We start from the raw sequence: 15686 nt of genomic DNA on the forward strand, positions 1-15686 counted from the left end.
TTTCCTATCTCTCCTATCATTTTCCTGTACTTGATACACCCCTCTGTCTATGTACTTTATCTTTCCTATCTCTCCTATCATTTTCCTGTACTTGATACACCCCTCTGTCTATGTACTTTATCTTTCCTATCTCTCCTATCATTTTCCTGTACTTGATACACCCCTCTGTCTATGTACTTTATCTTTCCTATCTCTCAACTCCATTTTCCTGTACTTGATACACCCTCTGTCTATGTACTTTATCTTTCCTATCTCTCAACTCCATTTTCCTGTACTTGATACACCCCTCTGTCTATGTACTTTATCTTTCCTATCTCTCAACTCCATTTTCCTGTACTTGATACACCCCTCTGTCTATGTACTTTATCTTTCCTATCTCTCAACTCCATTTTCCTGTACTTGATACACCCCTCTGTCTATGTACTTTATCTTTCCTATCTCTCAACTCCATTTTCCTGTACTTGATACACCCCTCTGTCTATGTACTTTATCTTTCCTATCTCTCCTATCATTTTCCTGTACTTGATACACCCCTCTGTCTATGTACTTTATCTTTCCTATCTCTCAACTCCATTTTCCTGTACTTGATACACCCCTCTGTCTATGTACTTTATCTTTCCTATCTCTCAACTCCATTTTCCTGTACTTGATACACCCCTCTGTCTATGTACTTTATCTTTCCTATCTCTCAACTCCATTTTCCTGTACTTGATACACCCCTCTGTCTATGTACTTTATCTTTCCTATCTCTCAACTCCATTTTCCTGTACTTGATACACCCCTCTGTCTATGTACTTTATCTTTCCTATCTCTCAACTCCATTTTCCTGTACTTGATACACCCCTCTGTCTATGTACTTTATCTTTCCTATCTCTCAACTCCATTTTCCTGTACTTGATACACCCCTCTGTCTATGTACTTTATCTTTCCTATCTCTCAACTCCATTTTCCTGTACTTGATACACCCCTCTGTCTATGTACTTTATCTTTCCTATCTCTCAACTCCATTTTCCTGTACTTGATACACCCCTCTGTCTATGTACTTTATCTTTCCTATCTCTCAACTCCATTTTCCTGTACTTGATACACCCCTCTGTCTATGTACTTTATCTTTCCTATCTCTCAACTCCATTTTCCTGTACTTGATACACCCCTCTGTCTATGTACTTTATCTTTCCTATCTCTCCTATCATTTTCCTGTACTTGATACACCCCTCTGTCTATGTACTTTATCTTTCCTATCTCTCAACTCCATTTTCCTGTACTTGATACACCCCTCTGTCTATGTACTTTATCTTTCCTATCTCTCAACTCCATTTTCCTGTACTTGATACACCCCTCTGTCTATGTACTTTATCTTTCCTATCTCTCAACTCCATTTTCCTGTACTTGATACACCCCTCTGTCTATGTACTTTATCTTTCCTATCTCTCAACTCCATTTTCCTGTACTTGATACACCCCTCTGTCTATGTACTTTATCTTTCCTATCTCTCAACTCCATTTTCCTGTACTTGATACACCCCTCTGTCTATGTACTTTATCTTTCCTATCTCTCAACTCCATTTTCCTGTACTTGATACACCCCTCTGTCTATGTACTTTATCTTTCCTATCTCTCAACTCCATTTTCCTGTACTTGATACACCCTCTGTCTATGTACTTTATCTTTCCTATCTCTCAACTCCATTTTCCTGTACTTGATACACCCCTCTGTCTATGTACTTTATCTTTCCTATCTCTCAACTCCATTTTCCTGTACTTGATACACCCTCTGTCTATGTACTTTATCTTTCCTATCTCTCAACTCCATTTTCCTGTACTTGATACACCCCTCTGTCTATGTACTTTATCTTTCCTATCTCTCAACTCCATTTTCCTGTACTTGATACACCCCTCTGTCTATGTACTTTATCTTTCCTATCTCTCAACTCCATTTTCCTGTACTTGATACACCCCTCTGTCTATGTACTTTATCTTTCCTATCTCTCAACTCCATTTTCCTGTACTTGATACACCCCTCTGTCTATGTACTTTATCTTTCCTATCTCTCAACTCCATTTTCCTGTACTTGATACACCCCTCTGTCTATGTACTTTATCTTTCCTATCTCTCAACTCCATTTTCCTGTACTTGATACACCCCTCTGTCTATGTACTTTATCTTTCCTATCTCTCAACTCCATTTTCCTGTACTTGATACACCCCTCTGTCTATGTACTTTATCTTTCCTATCTCTCAACTCCATTTTCCTGTACTTGATACACCCCTCTGTCTATGTACTTTATCTTTCCTATCTCTCAACTCCATTTTCCTGTACTTGATACACCCCTCTGTCTATGTACTTTATCTTTCCTATCTCTCAACTCCATTTTCCTGTACTTGATACACCCCTCTGTCTATGTACTTTATCTTTCCTATCTCTCAACTCCATTTTCCTGTACTTGATACACCCTCTGTCTATGTACTTTATCTTTCCTATCTCTCAACTCCATTTTCCTGTACTTGATACACCCCTCTGTCTATGTACTTTATCTTTCCTATCTCTCAACTCCATTTTCCTGTACTTGATACACCCCTCTGTCTATGTACTTTATCTTTCCTATCTCTCAACTCCATTTTCCTGTACTTGATACACCCCTCTGTCTATGTACTTTATCTTTCCTATCTCTCAACTCCATTTTCCTGTACTTGATACACCCCTCTGTCTATGTACTTTATCTTTCCTATCTCTCCTATCATTTTCCTGTACTTGATACACCCCTCTGTCTATGTACTTTATCTTTCCTATCTCTCAACTCCATTTTCCTGTACTTGATACACCCCTCTGTCTATGTACTTTATCTTTCCTATCTCTCAACTCCATTTTCCTGTACTTGATACACCCCTCTGTCTATGTACTTTATCTTTCCTATCTCTCCTATCATTTTCCTGTACTTGATACACCCCTCTGTCTATGTACTTTATCTTTCCTATCTCTCCTATCATTTTCCTGTACTTGATACACCCCTCTGTCTATGTACTTTATCTTTCCTATCTCTCCTATCATTTTCCTGTACTTGATACACCCCTCTGTCTATGTACTTTATCTTTCCTATCTCTCAACTCCATTTTCCTGTACTTGATACACCCCTCTGTCTATGTACTTTATCTTTCCTATCTCTCAACTCCATTTTCCTGTACTTGATACACCCCTCTGTCTATGTACTTTATCTTTCCTATCTCTCAACTCCATTTTCCTGTACTTGATACACCCCTCTGTCTATGTACTTTATCTTTCCTATCTCTCAACTCCATTTTCCTGTACTTGATACACCCTCTGTCTATGTACTTTATCTTTCCTATCTCTCAACTCCATTTTCCTGTACTTGATACACCCCTCTGTCTATGTACTTTATCTTTCCTATCTCTCAACTCCATTTTCCTGTACTTGATACACCCCTCTGTCTATGTACTTTATCTTTCCTATCTCTCAACTCCATTTTCCTGTACTTGATACACCCCTCTGTCTATGTACTTTATCTTTCCTATCTCTCAACTCCATTTTCCTGTACTTGATACACCCCTCTGTCTATGTACTTTATCTTTCCTATCTCTCCTATCATTTTCCTGTACTTGATACACCCCTCTGTCTATGTACTTTATCTTTCCTATCTCTCAACTCCATTTTCCTGTACTTGATACACCCCTCTGTCTATGTACTTTATCTTTCCTATCTCTCAACTCCATTTTCCTGTACTTGATACACCCCTCTGTCTATGTACTTTATCTTTCCTATCTCTCAACTCCATTTTCCTGTACTTGATACACCCCTCTGTCTATGTACTTTATCTTTCCTATCTCTCAACTCCATTTTCCTGTACTTGATACACCCCTCTGTCTATGTACTTTATCTTTCCTATCTCTCAACTCCATTTTCCTGTACTTGATACACCCCTCTGTCTATGTACTTTATCTTTCCTATCTCTCAACTCCATTTTCCTGTACTTGATACACCCCTCTGTCTATGTACTTTATCTTTCCTATCTCTCAACTCCATTTTCCTGTACTTGATACACCCTCTGTCTATGTACTTTATCTTTCCTATCTCTCAACTCCATTTTCCTGTACTTGATACACCCCTCTGTCTATGTACTTTATCTTTCCTATCTCTCAACTCCATTTTCCTGTACTTGATACACCCCTCTGTCTATGTACTTTATCTTTCCTATCTCTCAACTCCATTTTCCTGTACTTGATACACCCCTCTGTCTATGTACTTTATCTTTCCTATCTCTCAACTCCATTTTCCTGTACTTGATACACCCCTCTGTCTATGTACTTTATCTTTCCTATCTCTCAACTCCATTTTCCTGTACTTGATACACCCCTCTGTCTATGTACTTTATCTTTCCTATCTCTCAACTCCATTTTCCTGTACTTGATACACCCCTCTGTCTATGTACTTTATCTTTCCTATCTCTCAACTCCATTTTCCTGTACTTGATACACCCCTCTGTCTATGTACTTTATCTTTCCTATCTCTCAACTCCATTTTCCTGTACTTGATACACCCCTCTGTCTATGTACTTTATCTTTCCTATCTCTCAACTCCATTTTCCTCTTTTTAAAATTATTATTAAAGGTAGAGAAATTTGCCATCCAAACACATGTATTAAACTCTCTCCATCTCGCTCGCTCTCTCTTTCTCTCTCTCTCTTTCTCTCTCTCTCTCTCTCTCTCTCTCCCTCTCTCTCTCTCTACAGCACGATATCCTCCATCTTGGGGGCATGGCTTGACCAGTACTCTGAGGACTTCTGGAATCCTCCGGAGTACAGCTGCCTGCGACGTCTCATCTCCTACCTGCACCTCAACTTCCCGGGATCGGACCTGGAACGCCGCGCCTGCAACCTCCTGGCCCACTTCCACCGCCGGCAGCTCCAAGAGCCCGAGAGTGAGTGTAAGACACTCACCTAACCCCCGACTAAACTTATGTACTTTGAACCCTGACCCCAGCTCCTAAACATGGTCATGTAGAGTCCATATAATTGGTATTAGTGGAAGGCCAGAGATGTTTTGGCTGGTACTCCAAATAAGAGAGCACTGCTGTTTGTGAATCCCTTTTTGTGTTACAGACAAAACTGTGTGACGTGATCGTGGGTGTCATGTAGTAAAGTAGGACCAGCACAGTTAGATTCTCTATTACACACACCTGTATTAGCTTACGACATTTCGAGCTACATCTTCAACGAAAGTTATATCTGAGGGTAGTCGCCCTCACTTCACTACATTAAGGACTTTACAAACCCCAGCCGCTTATAAAAAGTGGTGAAAGTGTGTTTGACGTAATTAAGCTAATGAGTTGTGATGTCACCCCTCAGTGCTCGATCATGGCGGCTATCCTTTCACCTTGTTGGAGGAGAATGGCTACGAGGATGACCGACTGGACTTTCTGAACTTTGACCCGGCGGTGGTGGCCGAGCAGTTCACCCTCATGGACGCGGTAAGATGACAAAACATTACAAAAACTCAGATTCCCAGCAGCACATGTCCTTGTACTAACAACATATCCTTATACAGTATTAACTCGGTCTTTGTTTGATTTTTTAATTACATTTAGTCTATTATTTTCCATTATCATTTTCCACCATTGCACTTTATAGTGTTTAGTTACTTTCTCATTGTTTTCAAGAAGTTTGTGTATTTTTCCACGCCAGATTTGAAGCAAAATGAAAAATGAAAGGCTGTAACTGTCATCTTGTGAGCATTGGAGCCCAGATAGAGTCCTGCACTGGTCAGTTTTTTGGAGCCGCACCCGGCCCACACCTGCCCCACATTCCAAGCCCCACCGGATAATAAACATCAGAACAGATTTTTCTCCAACCAACCCGCATGGAGTTGTTCAGAGAGCCGATCCGTGACCCGCCAAATAACATCAATATATTTAATTAAAACCCTTTGGGAAAAAGCCTTCTAATTAGCCTTCTTCTTACGTAATGAAAGCATAATAGCAGACATAACAAAACAACATGTTTACATTCAATATGGTTTAGATAATCAAATAGTTTAATTGAAACTTAAATGAACAGTTCCAAGAATCAACTAGATTATATGCTGAAAAAAATGCCTAGGCTACATTTATTTAGTAGGCTATTTGCTACTCAAACTTTTACCAGCCTCACAGGTTTAAACTTTATATGGCCTGTGTCTAAATGACCTAAAGCCTGAATTAACATAATAATGAACAAATAATTAACTGAATTATTGTAAATAAATACCTGCTTGCACTTTGTATCCATCTACCGTGTTGTTGTCCTCAAATTCTTCCAAACCGGGGATTTCACTCGCGTAGCACGTTTCCATGATGGTGTAGCCTATTCCACCATCATAACCTTTCTTTTTATTTCTCCTGTTACGTTAGACATTTTCACATGAGCTAGGCGTCAGGGAAAATAAACTTAGCAACATATTGTGGCGTGGTGGAAGGGAATATATAAGCCCTGCACGTGGACAAATTAGGAATGTTTCAGCACCACACAAATAATGGATAGTTCCCCGCTCCACTCTCTCTCTGCCTCACCGCTCACTTAGCCTAATGGACTTCGCAACACAATTCATCACAACAAGCTCCTGTGTTTGTAAAAAATATATTATCTTGATTTAAAAATGTTTTCGAGAATGTTTTCATTCCACCCACCAGTTGATTGTTTTGCGGGTCAACGGCTGGGAACCGTGGGTATGTGACCTGAAGCAGGACTATAAGCCGTGTTAGTTATCTTAGATAGTGAAGAGAGACAGAAGACACCGAGGGCTTTATGCCCACTCTGCTGCTGAGTTACCACTCATAAACAAATGTCACTCCTAAGGCTTTCCTATGGACCTTTGTTAGGAGACTGGAGTGCAGCAGACACTTTTATCATTCCTCCTCGAAGCCTTCTGAAGGATCTGCCTGCCTCTCTTTTCTCTCTCTTCTGTCCATGAGAGTGACAACATGTTAAACTCATCTAAAATACATTACTGGTTGAAACAAGAGACCATTTTGTTTTATGGTTCGTACTCCCCTTTTTCCTCATAGGAGCTCTTTAAGAAGGTGGTCCCCTACCACTGTCTGGGGAGTATCTGGTCGCACCGGGACAAGAAGGGCAAGGAGCATCTGGCACCCACCATCCGTGCCACTGTCACACAGTTCAACTGCGTCACCAACTGTGTCATCGCCACCTGCTTGAGCGAGCGTTTGCTCAAACCCACACAGCGGGCCAAACTGGTGGAGCGCTGGATCGAAGTGGCCAGGGTGAGGAGCTGTTCTTAGCAGGAGTTGTTCTTGTTCTTGTTGTGGTTGTTGTTGTTGGCATGAGATTCTGAGGTGTCCTTGGCTTCAGTTCCTGCAGAGGCACAGTGTGTGTTGTGTAGCATGATGACTACAGTACCCATAATGCTATGTTCAAAAATATTTTTTTTGTAAAAAAAGTTAGGATGTTTCCCTTTCCTTAATAATACATTGGATTGATATGCCACCGGTGCTTAGTTGGGTTCATTGATATCTCCTTGATATTCATAGTCTTTTTTCCCTTCAGGAGTGTCGAATCCTGAAGAATTTTTCTTCGCTACGGGCCATCCTTTCTGCTCTGCAGTGCAACCCGGTCCACCGGCTGAAGAGGACATGGGATGAGGTGTCCAGGGAAAACTTTCGCATCTTCCACGAGTTGTCAGAAATCTTCTCAGACGAAAATAACCATTCGCTCAGCAGAGAGCTGCTCATCAAGGTAGGATGTGTGCGTGTGTCTACAGTACCAGTAAAAAGTTTGGACACACCTACTCATTCAAGGGTTTTTACTTTATTTGGACTATTTTCCACATTGTAGAATTAAAAACTATGAAATAACACATATGGAATCATGTAGTAACAAAAAATTTCAACAAATCAAAATATATTTGATATTTGAGATTCTTAGTAGCCACCCTTTGCCTTGATGACAGCTTTGCACACTCTTGGAATTCTCTCAACCAACTTCACTTCGCTTTTCCAACCGTCTTGATGCAGTTTCCACATATGCTGAGCACTTGTTGGCTGCTTTTCCTTTACCCTGGGGTCCAACTCATCTCAAGCAATCTCAATTGGGTTGAGGTCGGTGATTTTGGAGGCCAGGTCATCTGAGGCAGCACTCCATCACTCTCCTTCTTGGTCAAATAGCCCTTACATAGCCTGGTAGCCATTGTCCTGTTGAAAAATAAATGATAGTCCCACTAAACGCAAACCAGATGGGATGGCGTATCGCTGCAGAATGCTGTGGTAGCCATGCTGGTTAAGTGTGCCTTGAATTCTAAACAAATCACAGACAGTGCCACCAGCAAAGCATCATCAAACCACCTCCTCCATGATTCACTGTGGGAACCACAAACATAATCTGTTCACCTACTCTGCGTCTCACAAAGACACGGCGGTTGGAACCAAAAATCTAAAATTTGGACAGATTTCCACCGGTCTAATGTCCATTGCTCATGTTTCTTGGCACAAACAAGTCTCTTCTTATTATTGGTGTAATTTAGTAGTGGTTTCTTTGCAGCAATTCAACCATGAAGGTCTGATTCACACAGTCTCCTCTGAACAGTTGATGTTGAGATGTGTCTGTTACTTGAACTCTGTGAAGAATGTATTTATGCTGCAATTTCTGAGGCTGGTAACTGTAATGATCTTCTGCAGCAAAGATAACTCTGGGTCTTCCTTTCCTGTAGCGGTCCTCATGAGAGCCAGTTTCATCATAGCGCTTGATAGTTTTTACAACTGCACTTGAAGAAGCTTTCAAAGTACTTGAAATGTTCTGTATTGACTGATCTTCATGTCTTACAGTAATGATGGACTGTCGTTTCTCTTTGCTTATTTGAGCTGTTCTTACCATAATATGGACTTGGTCTTTAACCAAATAGGGCTATCTTCTGTATACCATCCCTACCTTGTCACAACACAACTGATTGGTTCAAACGCATTAAGAAGGAAAGAAATTCCACAAATGAACTTTTAACAAGGCACACCTGTTCATTGAAATGCATTCCAGGTGACTACCTCATGAAGCTGGTTGAGAGAATGCCAAGAGTGTGCAAATCTGTCAACCAGACAAATGGTGGCTACTTTGAAGAATCTCAAATATAACATCTATTTTGATTTGTTTAACACTTTTTTTTCTTATCGGTCTATAGGGTAATTTGTATTTATTATGGATCCCTGCTGGCAGCTACTCTTCCTGGGGTCCAGAAAAATTAAGGCAGTTATACATAAAAAAAAACATTATAATAGATTCACAACAGATTTCACAACATATTAAGTTTGTGCCCTCAGGCCCCCTACTACTACATATCTACAATACAAAATCTATGTGCACGTGTGTATAGTGCGTATGTTATCGTGTGTTTGAATGCCTGTGTCTGTGCCTATGTTTCTGTCCCTGCTGTTCCATTAGGTGTATTTTTATCAGTGTTTTAAATCAAATTTTACTGCTTGTGTCAGTTACTTGATGTGGAATAGAGTTCCATGTAGCCATGGCTCTATCTAGTACTGTGTACCTCCCAGAGTTTGTTCTGGACTTGGGGACTGTGAAGAGACCTCTGGTGGCATGTCTCGTGGGGTATGCATGGGTGTCCAAGCTGTGTGCCAATAGTTCAAACAGACAGCTCAGTGCATTCAACATGTCAATACCTCTCCCAAATACAAGTAGTGATGAAGTCAATCTCTGCTCCACTTTGAGCCAGGAGAGATTTACATGCATATTATTAATGTTAGCTCTTTGTGTACATCCAAGGACCAGCCTTGCTGCCCTGTTCTGAGCTATTTGCAACATGACTAAACAGTAGTCAAGGTGTGACAGAACTAGGGCCTGTAGGACCTGCCTTGTTGATGGTGCTGTTTAGAATGCAGACTGGCTCTTTATTATGAACAGACTTCTCCCCATCTTAGCTGCTGTTGTATCAATATGTTTTGACCATAACAGTTTACAATCCAGGGTTACTCCAAGCAGTTTAGTCTCCCCTTGCTCAATTACTGTCACGTGTGCTCCCTTTCCGGCCTCTAGGTCACCAGGTTGCTTGTTATGGCGCACACCTGTCACCAGCATTACGTGCACCTGCACATCATCAGACTCACCTGGACTCCATCACTTCCCTGATTACCCTCCCTATATATGTCACTCCCTTTGGTTCCTTCCCCAGGTGTCATTGTTTCTGTTCCTGTGTCAGTTCTGTGCGTTGCTCGTGTTTCTTATTTTTGCATTATATTGCGTTTTATTTACTAAAACACTCACTCCCTGAACTTGCTTCCCAACTCAACGCACATCGTTACAATTACCATGTTATTCATTGCAAGATTTAGTTTAGGTTTAGGGTTTCCTGAATTATTTGTCCAAAATACAATGCTTTTCGTTTAAATATTTAGGACTAACTTATTCCTTGCCACCCATTTGGTCACTAACTGCAGCTCTTTAAGTGTTTCAGTCATTTCAGTCACTATGGTAGCTGACGTATGTTGTGTCATCGGCATATATAGACACACTGGCTTTACTCAAAGCTAGTGGCTCCACAGATTGAAAAAAGTAAGGGGTCTAGACAGCTGCCCTGGGGAATTCCTGATTCTACCTGGATTTTGTTGGAGAGGCTTCCATTAAATAACACCCTCTGTGTTTGGTTAGACAGTTAATGCTTTATCCACAATATACCAGGGGGTGTAAAGCCATAACGTTTTTCCAGCAACAGACTATGCTCAATAATGTCAAAACCCACACTGAAGTGTAACAAAAACCGCCACAACAATCTTTTCATCATTGATTTCTCTTAGCCAATCATCAGTCATTTGTGTCAGTGCTTGTTGAATGTCCTTCCCTATAAGCGTGCTGAAAGTCTGTCAATTTGTGTACTGTAAAATAGCCTTGTGCTCAAACACAATTTTTTCAAAAAGTTTACAAAGCATTTGTAACAGGCTGATTGGTCAGCTATTTGAGCCAATAAAGAGGGCTTTACTATTTTATTTACACTTTATTTAACTAGGCAAGTCAATTAAGAACAAATTCTTATTTACAATGAGGGCCTACTATCCTTAGGTAGGGGTATAACTTCTGCTTCCCTCCAGGCCTTGAGGGATTACACACTCTAGTAGGCTTAAATTGAATATGGCAAATAGGTGTAGCAATATCGTCCACTATTATCCTCAGTAATTTTCCATCCAAGTTGTCAGACCCTTGTCATTTTTGACATAACTATCATTTTACAGTTCTTGTCTTTCATAATTTGGTCAGATATACTCAGATGTGTAGTGTCAGCATTTGTTGCTGGCATGTCATGCCTAAGTTTGCTAGTCTTGCCATTTAAACAATCATTTAAATAGTTGGCAATATCAGTGGGTTTTGTGATGAGCCATCTGATTCAATGAATGGAGCGGAGTTTGCCTTTTTGCCCCAAATTTCATTTAAGGTGCTCCAAAGCTTTTTACTGTCATTCTTTATGTCCTTTATCTTTGTTTCATTTTCTTAATGGGTGCATGCTTTTAAGTAACTGGAATAAGCAATTTCATAAATGTGTCAAGTGCAGCATCTGGTTGCTCCTCATCGCTAAAGCGCTACAAAACGTATTGTATGACCTCTTATACACTATTAGGCCCAGCCTTTTGAACTTAGATTTTCCTAGATATTGCAATCACTACATCCGATGGATTTGGATACTGCTTTAAAGCACATTTCTGCAGTATTAGTAAAGATGTGATCAATACATGATGATTTCATTCCTGTGCTATTTAGAACTACCCTGGTGTAGGTTGATAACCTGAACCAGGTTGCAGGGACTAGTTACAGTTTGAAGCTTTCTCTTGAGTGGGCAGCTTGATGAAAGCCAGTCAATATTTAAATCACCCAGAAAATATTCCTCTATTGACATCACATACATTATCAAGCATTTCACACATGTTATCCAGATACTGACTGTTAGCACTTGGGGGTCTACAGAGACTATATTGAGCTGGATTTCTCCTGCAGCTCCTCAGGTGGTTGATGCTGGAGTAAAATGTGCTTTTTTTGAAGCCCATTCATTGCCCAACAATTTCAAATGCAATCGCCTGTTAAACTGTTTCTATATGTGCTCAGGCACGCACTTCCTTAACATTATCATAACAGAGAAACCAGACACATGCTCATTGTTCACATGGAGCACTCCAAACAGAAGGCAAATGAACGAATTACAAATCTAGAAAATTATTGTTATGAAATCAAACCAAAACTTCTCACAAGTGTAGCAGTGTTAAGGTTTTCTTCCGTCGAAGGAGAGGACCAAAATGCAGCGTGGTTATCTTGATACAGCTTTAATAAAGATAATAACAAACACAAAAATAATAAACGTACCGTGAAAACCCAAACCAACCCTATCTGGTGCAAACAGAGACAGGAACATTCACCCACAAAACACTCAAGGAATATGGCTGCCTAAATATGGTTCCCAATCAGAGACAACGATAAACACCTGCCTCTGGTTGAGAACCACTCCAGGCAACCATAGACTTTTCTAGACAATCAAACTACACCACAATCCCATAACCTACAAAAAAAACCTAGACAAAACACACCACATAAAAACCCATGTCAACACCCTGGCCTGACCAAAATAATAAAGAAAACACAAAATACTAAGACCAGGGTGTGACAAGCAGCTTGTGAACTCTCCAAAAAACATTTCCACTCCAAGGATGAGAATGGTAAATGACTGTAATTGATACATGCATTAACATAAATTAATGTAACCAAATGATCAGGATAAATGGTACATTTACTACTGATGACATGTGTAATGGGGAATAGATTTTTTTTAAATCAAAGGGCAAACAATTCACATTATCTTCACACATATTTTAAAGATGCTTTTCACTGATAGGCAAAACTCAATAATCAGCTATGCCTATTGTCACGCACGCTGCCCAAATAGTGGGCTTCCCAAATAGGCCTACGAGCTTGTGAAGAAGCGATTGATCCTCTATTCTTCTGTGGCTAAGTAATGCTTTCTGGTGAAGTATTTTTAATGATTTTATTTATAGATACGATTCTGTGTATAGACAGGAGTAATTATATAATTTTATCTCGTTTATTTCCATTTACTTCCTTATTGGACCCACCGCTATGACATTTCTCTCCTGTTCTATTGGTTTTCATATTTCTTTTGTTGTCCAGAAGCCAAAGGAACAATCCCAGTCATATTACCTCTTTCTAAGTTTCTGATTTTTATCTCTTTCACTTATGGAACCGCTATCAGGTGCGCTGTTTAGAATGGTGTTTTCCCAGGTGCGCTGTTTAGAATGGTATTTCCCAGGTGGTCTGTTTAGAATGGTATTTCCCAGGTGCGCTGTTTAGAATGGTGTTTTCCCGCGAATCGCCTTATGGCAAAAGTTTGAAAATGACCTTTTATTGGCTGCTTCATTACACGAGTTGTTGAGATGCATTACCTTAACATCCTGTTAAGATGCATTACCATAATCTAAATGTCATTCTGAGCACCGTGGGTTATGCACCCAATGCATATGGGTCATGTATATTTTGCAAATGGCCGGTAAATTAAAATCTTCCCGGTCACCGGAATGTGTGCGTGCATGTGCATGCATTATGTATTTGGGGGGCAGAATCAGTAAAGCATTAATAAATATGTTATACACTTACACACAGTTGAGTGATATGATTTCCTTTGTGTGGGGTCACACCCCTCTAGGACTACTCCTACACGCACACTGATGGTGTCATCACTCAGGATCAGATGACAGGGTGTGGCTGACACACTACCCCCTGCAGTAAGTAGCATAATAGGTTAACTAACAGGCCGTGTGACGTGTGTCACGCTTGGTGCCCAAAAAGGGCATTCTGAAATTAATTTGTGACACATTAAAACAAGACTTTATTCAGGTAGTTGAATGGACAGCAATACAATTTCTCCACCATCAAATTAAAAAACAAAGTATGGAATTCTGTCGTCAGGAGTTCCCCATCTTAATGTAATATCTTGGTGAAATGTCTGGTCATCTTCCCTATGAGTAGAGTTCTTACCTAACAATGTATGGCGCTTTGTGCACTTGGGAACATGATTGATTTAGCTAATCCATTATCAACTGTTATGTAACAGAATAGAACAGAACGATATAAAGGGCAGGTCATGGGTGGTTGGTCTTCACTTGGACGTGGGGGTGTGTTTGTTTGGAGGGATAGTAACTAAGCCCACTTACGCACACGTGGACCTCAAACCCTAACATTCCCCAAATTCCAAAGCACACACTAACACAGATGTCAGGGCATCTAGAGGTAGCCATTATGTGTGTATTAAGGATGGGTAGGTGTGTTATTGGGGGGGGGGAATCCCCCAGTGACATCATAGCATGGTGGTAGGCTGTGCCAGTTGAGGATATGCCTACTCTGCCTGTTCCTCTGAAGTAGAATGTGGGAGTCTGTATGTTCACCATTTCATAGCTTGATAAAGGACAGGATGCATTCTAGGGAAAAGTGTGTATTCTTCCATTTAATTAACCGTGTTTAACCAAACAAAAAACAGAAACCCGTGTTATTTGATCGCTGAAATAGGGGCTTAGGCATTTGATCTCACTGGGGTTTTTGTTGTCTGTTCCTCTCTCTGTCTAGGAGGGCACGTCCAAATTTGCCACCCTGGAAATAAACCCCAAACGAGCCCAGAAGAGACAGCAGCAGCCCCGAGACCTGGTAAGGACATTAAGATAGAAGGAATGCAACAAAGGAGGGGGAGATTGACTGGACAGAGAGAGAGAGAGAGAGAGAGATAAAGGACTAAAAAGATTGATGAGGAAGATAGAAAAAGTGGCTTTAGGGAAATGGAGGATGACATGAAAAGCAGGGAGGGAGTGAAGAGAGAAATTAAATGACCTGGCAGACTGTTTTAAAGAGAGAATAGGGCAGGAGAAGAGAGTAAAGGGGAGCTCAAAAAATGAAAGTGAAAGCGTGAGAGAGAGAGGGATATAGAGGGGAGGGAAAAGAGAGAGAAGACAGAGATGGAAAGAGAGAAATACAGGGAAAGAGAGAAGGGAGAGAGAGATAGAGATATACAGTTGAAGTCTGAAGTTTACATACACTTAGGTTGGAGTCATTAAAACTCGTTTTTTCAACCACTCCACAAATTTATTGTTAACAAACTATAGTTTTGGCAAGTCGGGTTAGGACATCTACTTTGCAAGACACAAGTAATTTTCCCAACAACTATTTACAGACAGATTATTTAACTTATTATTCACTGTATCACAATTCCAGTGGGTCAGAAGTTTACGTACACTAAGTTGACTGTGCCTTTAAACAGCTTGGAAAATTCCAGAAAATTATGTTATGGCTTTAGAAGCTTCTGATAGGCTAATTGACATAATTTGAGTCAATTGGACATGTACCTGTGGATGTATTTCAAGGCCTACCTTCAAACTCAGTGCCTCTTTGCTTGACATCATGGGAAAATCAAAAGAAATCAGCCAAGACCTCAGAAAAAAGATTGTAGACCACCACAAGTCTGGTTCATCCATGGGAGCAATTTCCAAACACCTGAAGGTACCACGTTCATCGGTAACAAACAATAGTACATACACCATGTTTATACACCATGGGACCACGCAGCCATCATACCGCTCAGGAAGGAGACGCGTTCTGTTTCCTGGAGATGAACATACTTTGGTGCAAATCAATCCCAGAACA

General features: G+C 40.4%; 1 protein-coding gene across 7 annotated transcripts in view; it reads left to right on the forward strand.

The window, feature by feature from the left end:
- LOC109873521 (ral guanine nucleotide dissociation stimulator-like) overlaps positions 1-15686 on the forward strand; it is a 131231-nt gene that overhangs the window by 100984 nt on the left and 14561 nt on the right. For 4 of the 7 annotated variants that reach the window (XR_004206139.1, XM_031809022.1, XM_031809018.1 and 1 more), the window contains exons 4-8: positions 4743-4930; positions 5358-5479; positions 7052-7267; positions 7551-7739; positions 14619-14696. Coding sequence is in view for 6 of the 7 variants with exons in the window: in XM_031809022.1 (XP_031664882.1) it covers positions 4743-4930; positions 5358-5479; positions 7052-7267; positions 7551-7739; positions 14619-14696 (793 nt within the window). In the remaining variant the exon portion in view is untranslated. Of the gene's footprint in view, positions 1-4742; positions 4937-5357; positions 5480-7051; positions 7268-7550; positions 7740-14618; positions 14697-15686 lie in introns of all 7 variants that reach the window. The other 3 variants (XM_031809021.1, XM_031809017.1, XM_031809019.1) reach the window with 1 other exon arrangement.

Source organism: Oncorhynchus kisutch, linkage group LG29 (genome assembly GCF_002021735.2).
Source record: "Oncorhynchus kisutch isolate 150728-3 linkage group LG29, Okis_V2, whole genome shotgun sequence".
Taxonomy (NCBI): domain Eukaryota; kingdom Metazoa; phylum Chordata; class Actinopteri; order Salmoniformes; family Salmonidae; genus Oncorhynchus; species Oncorhynchus kisutch.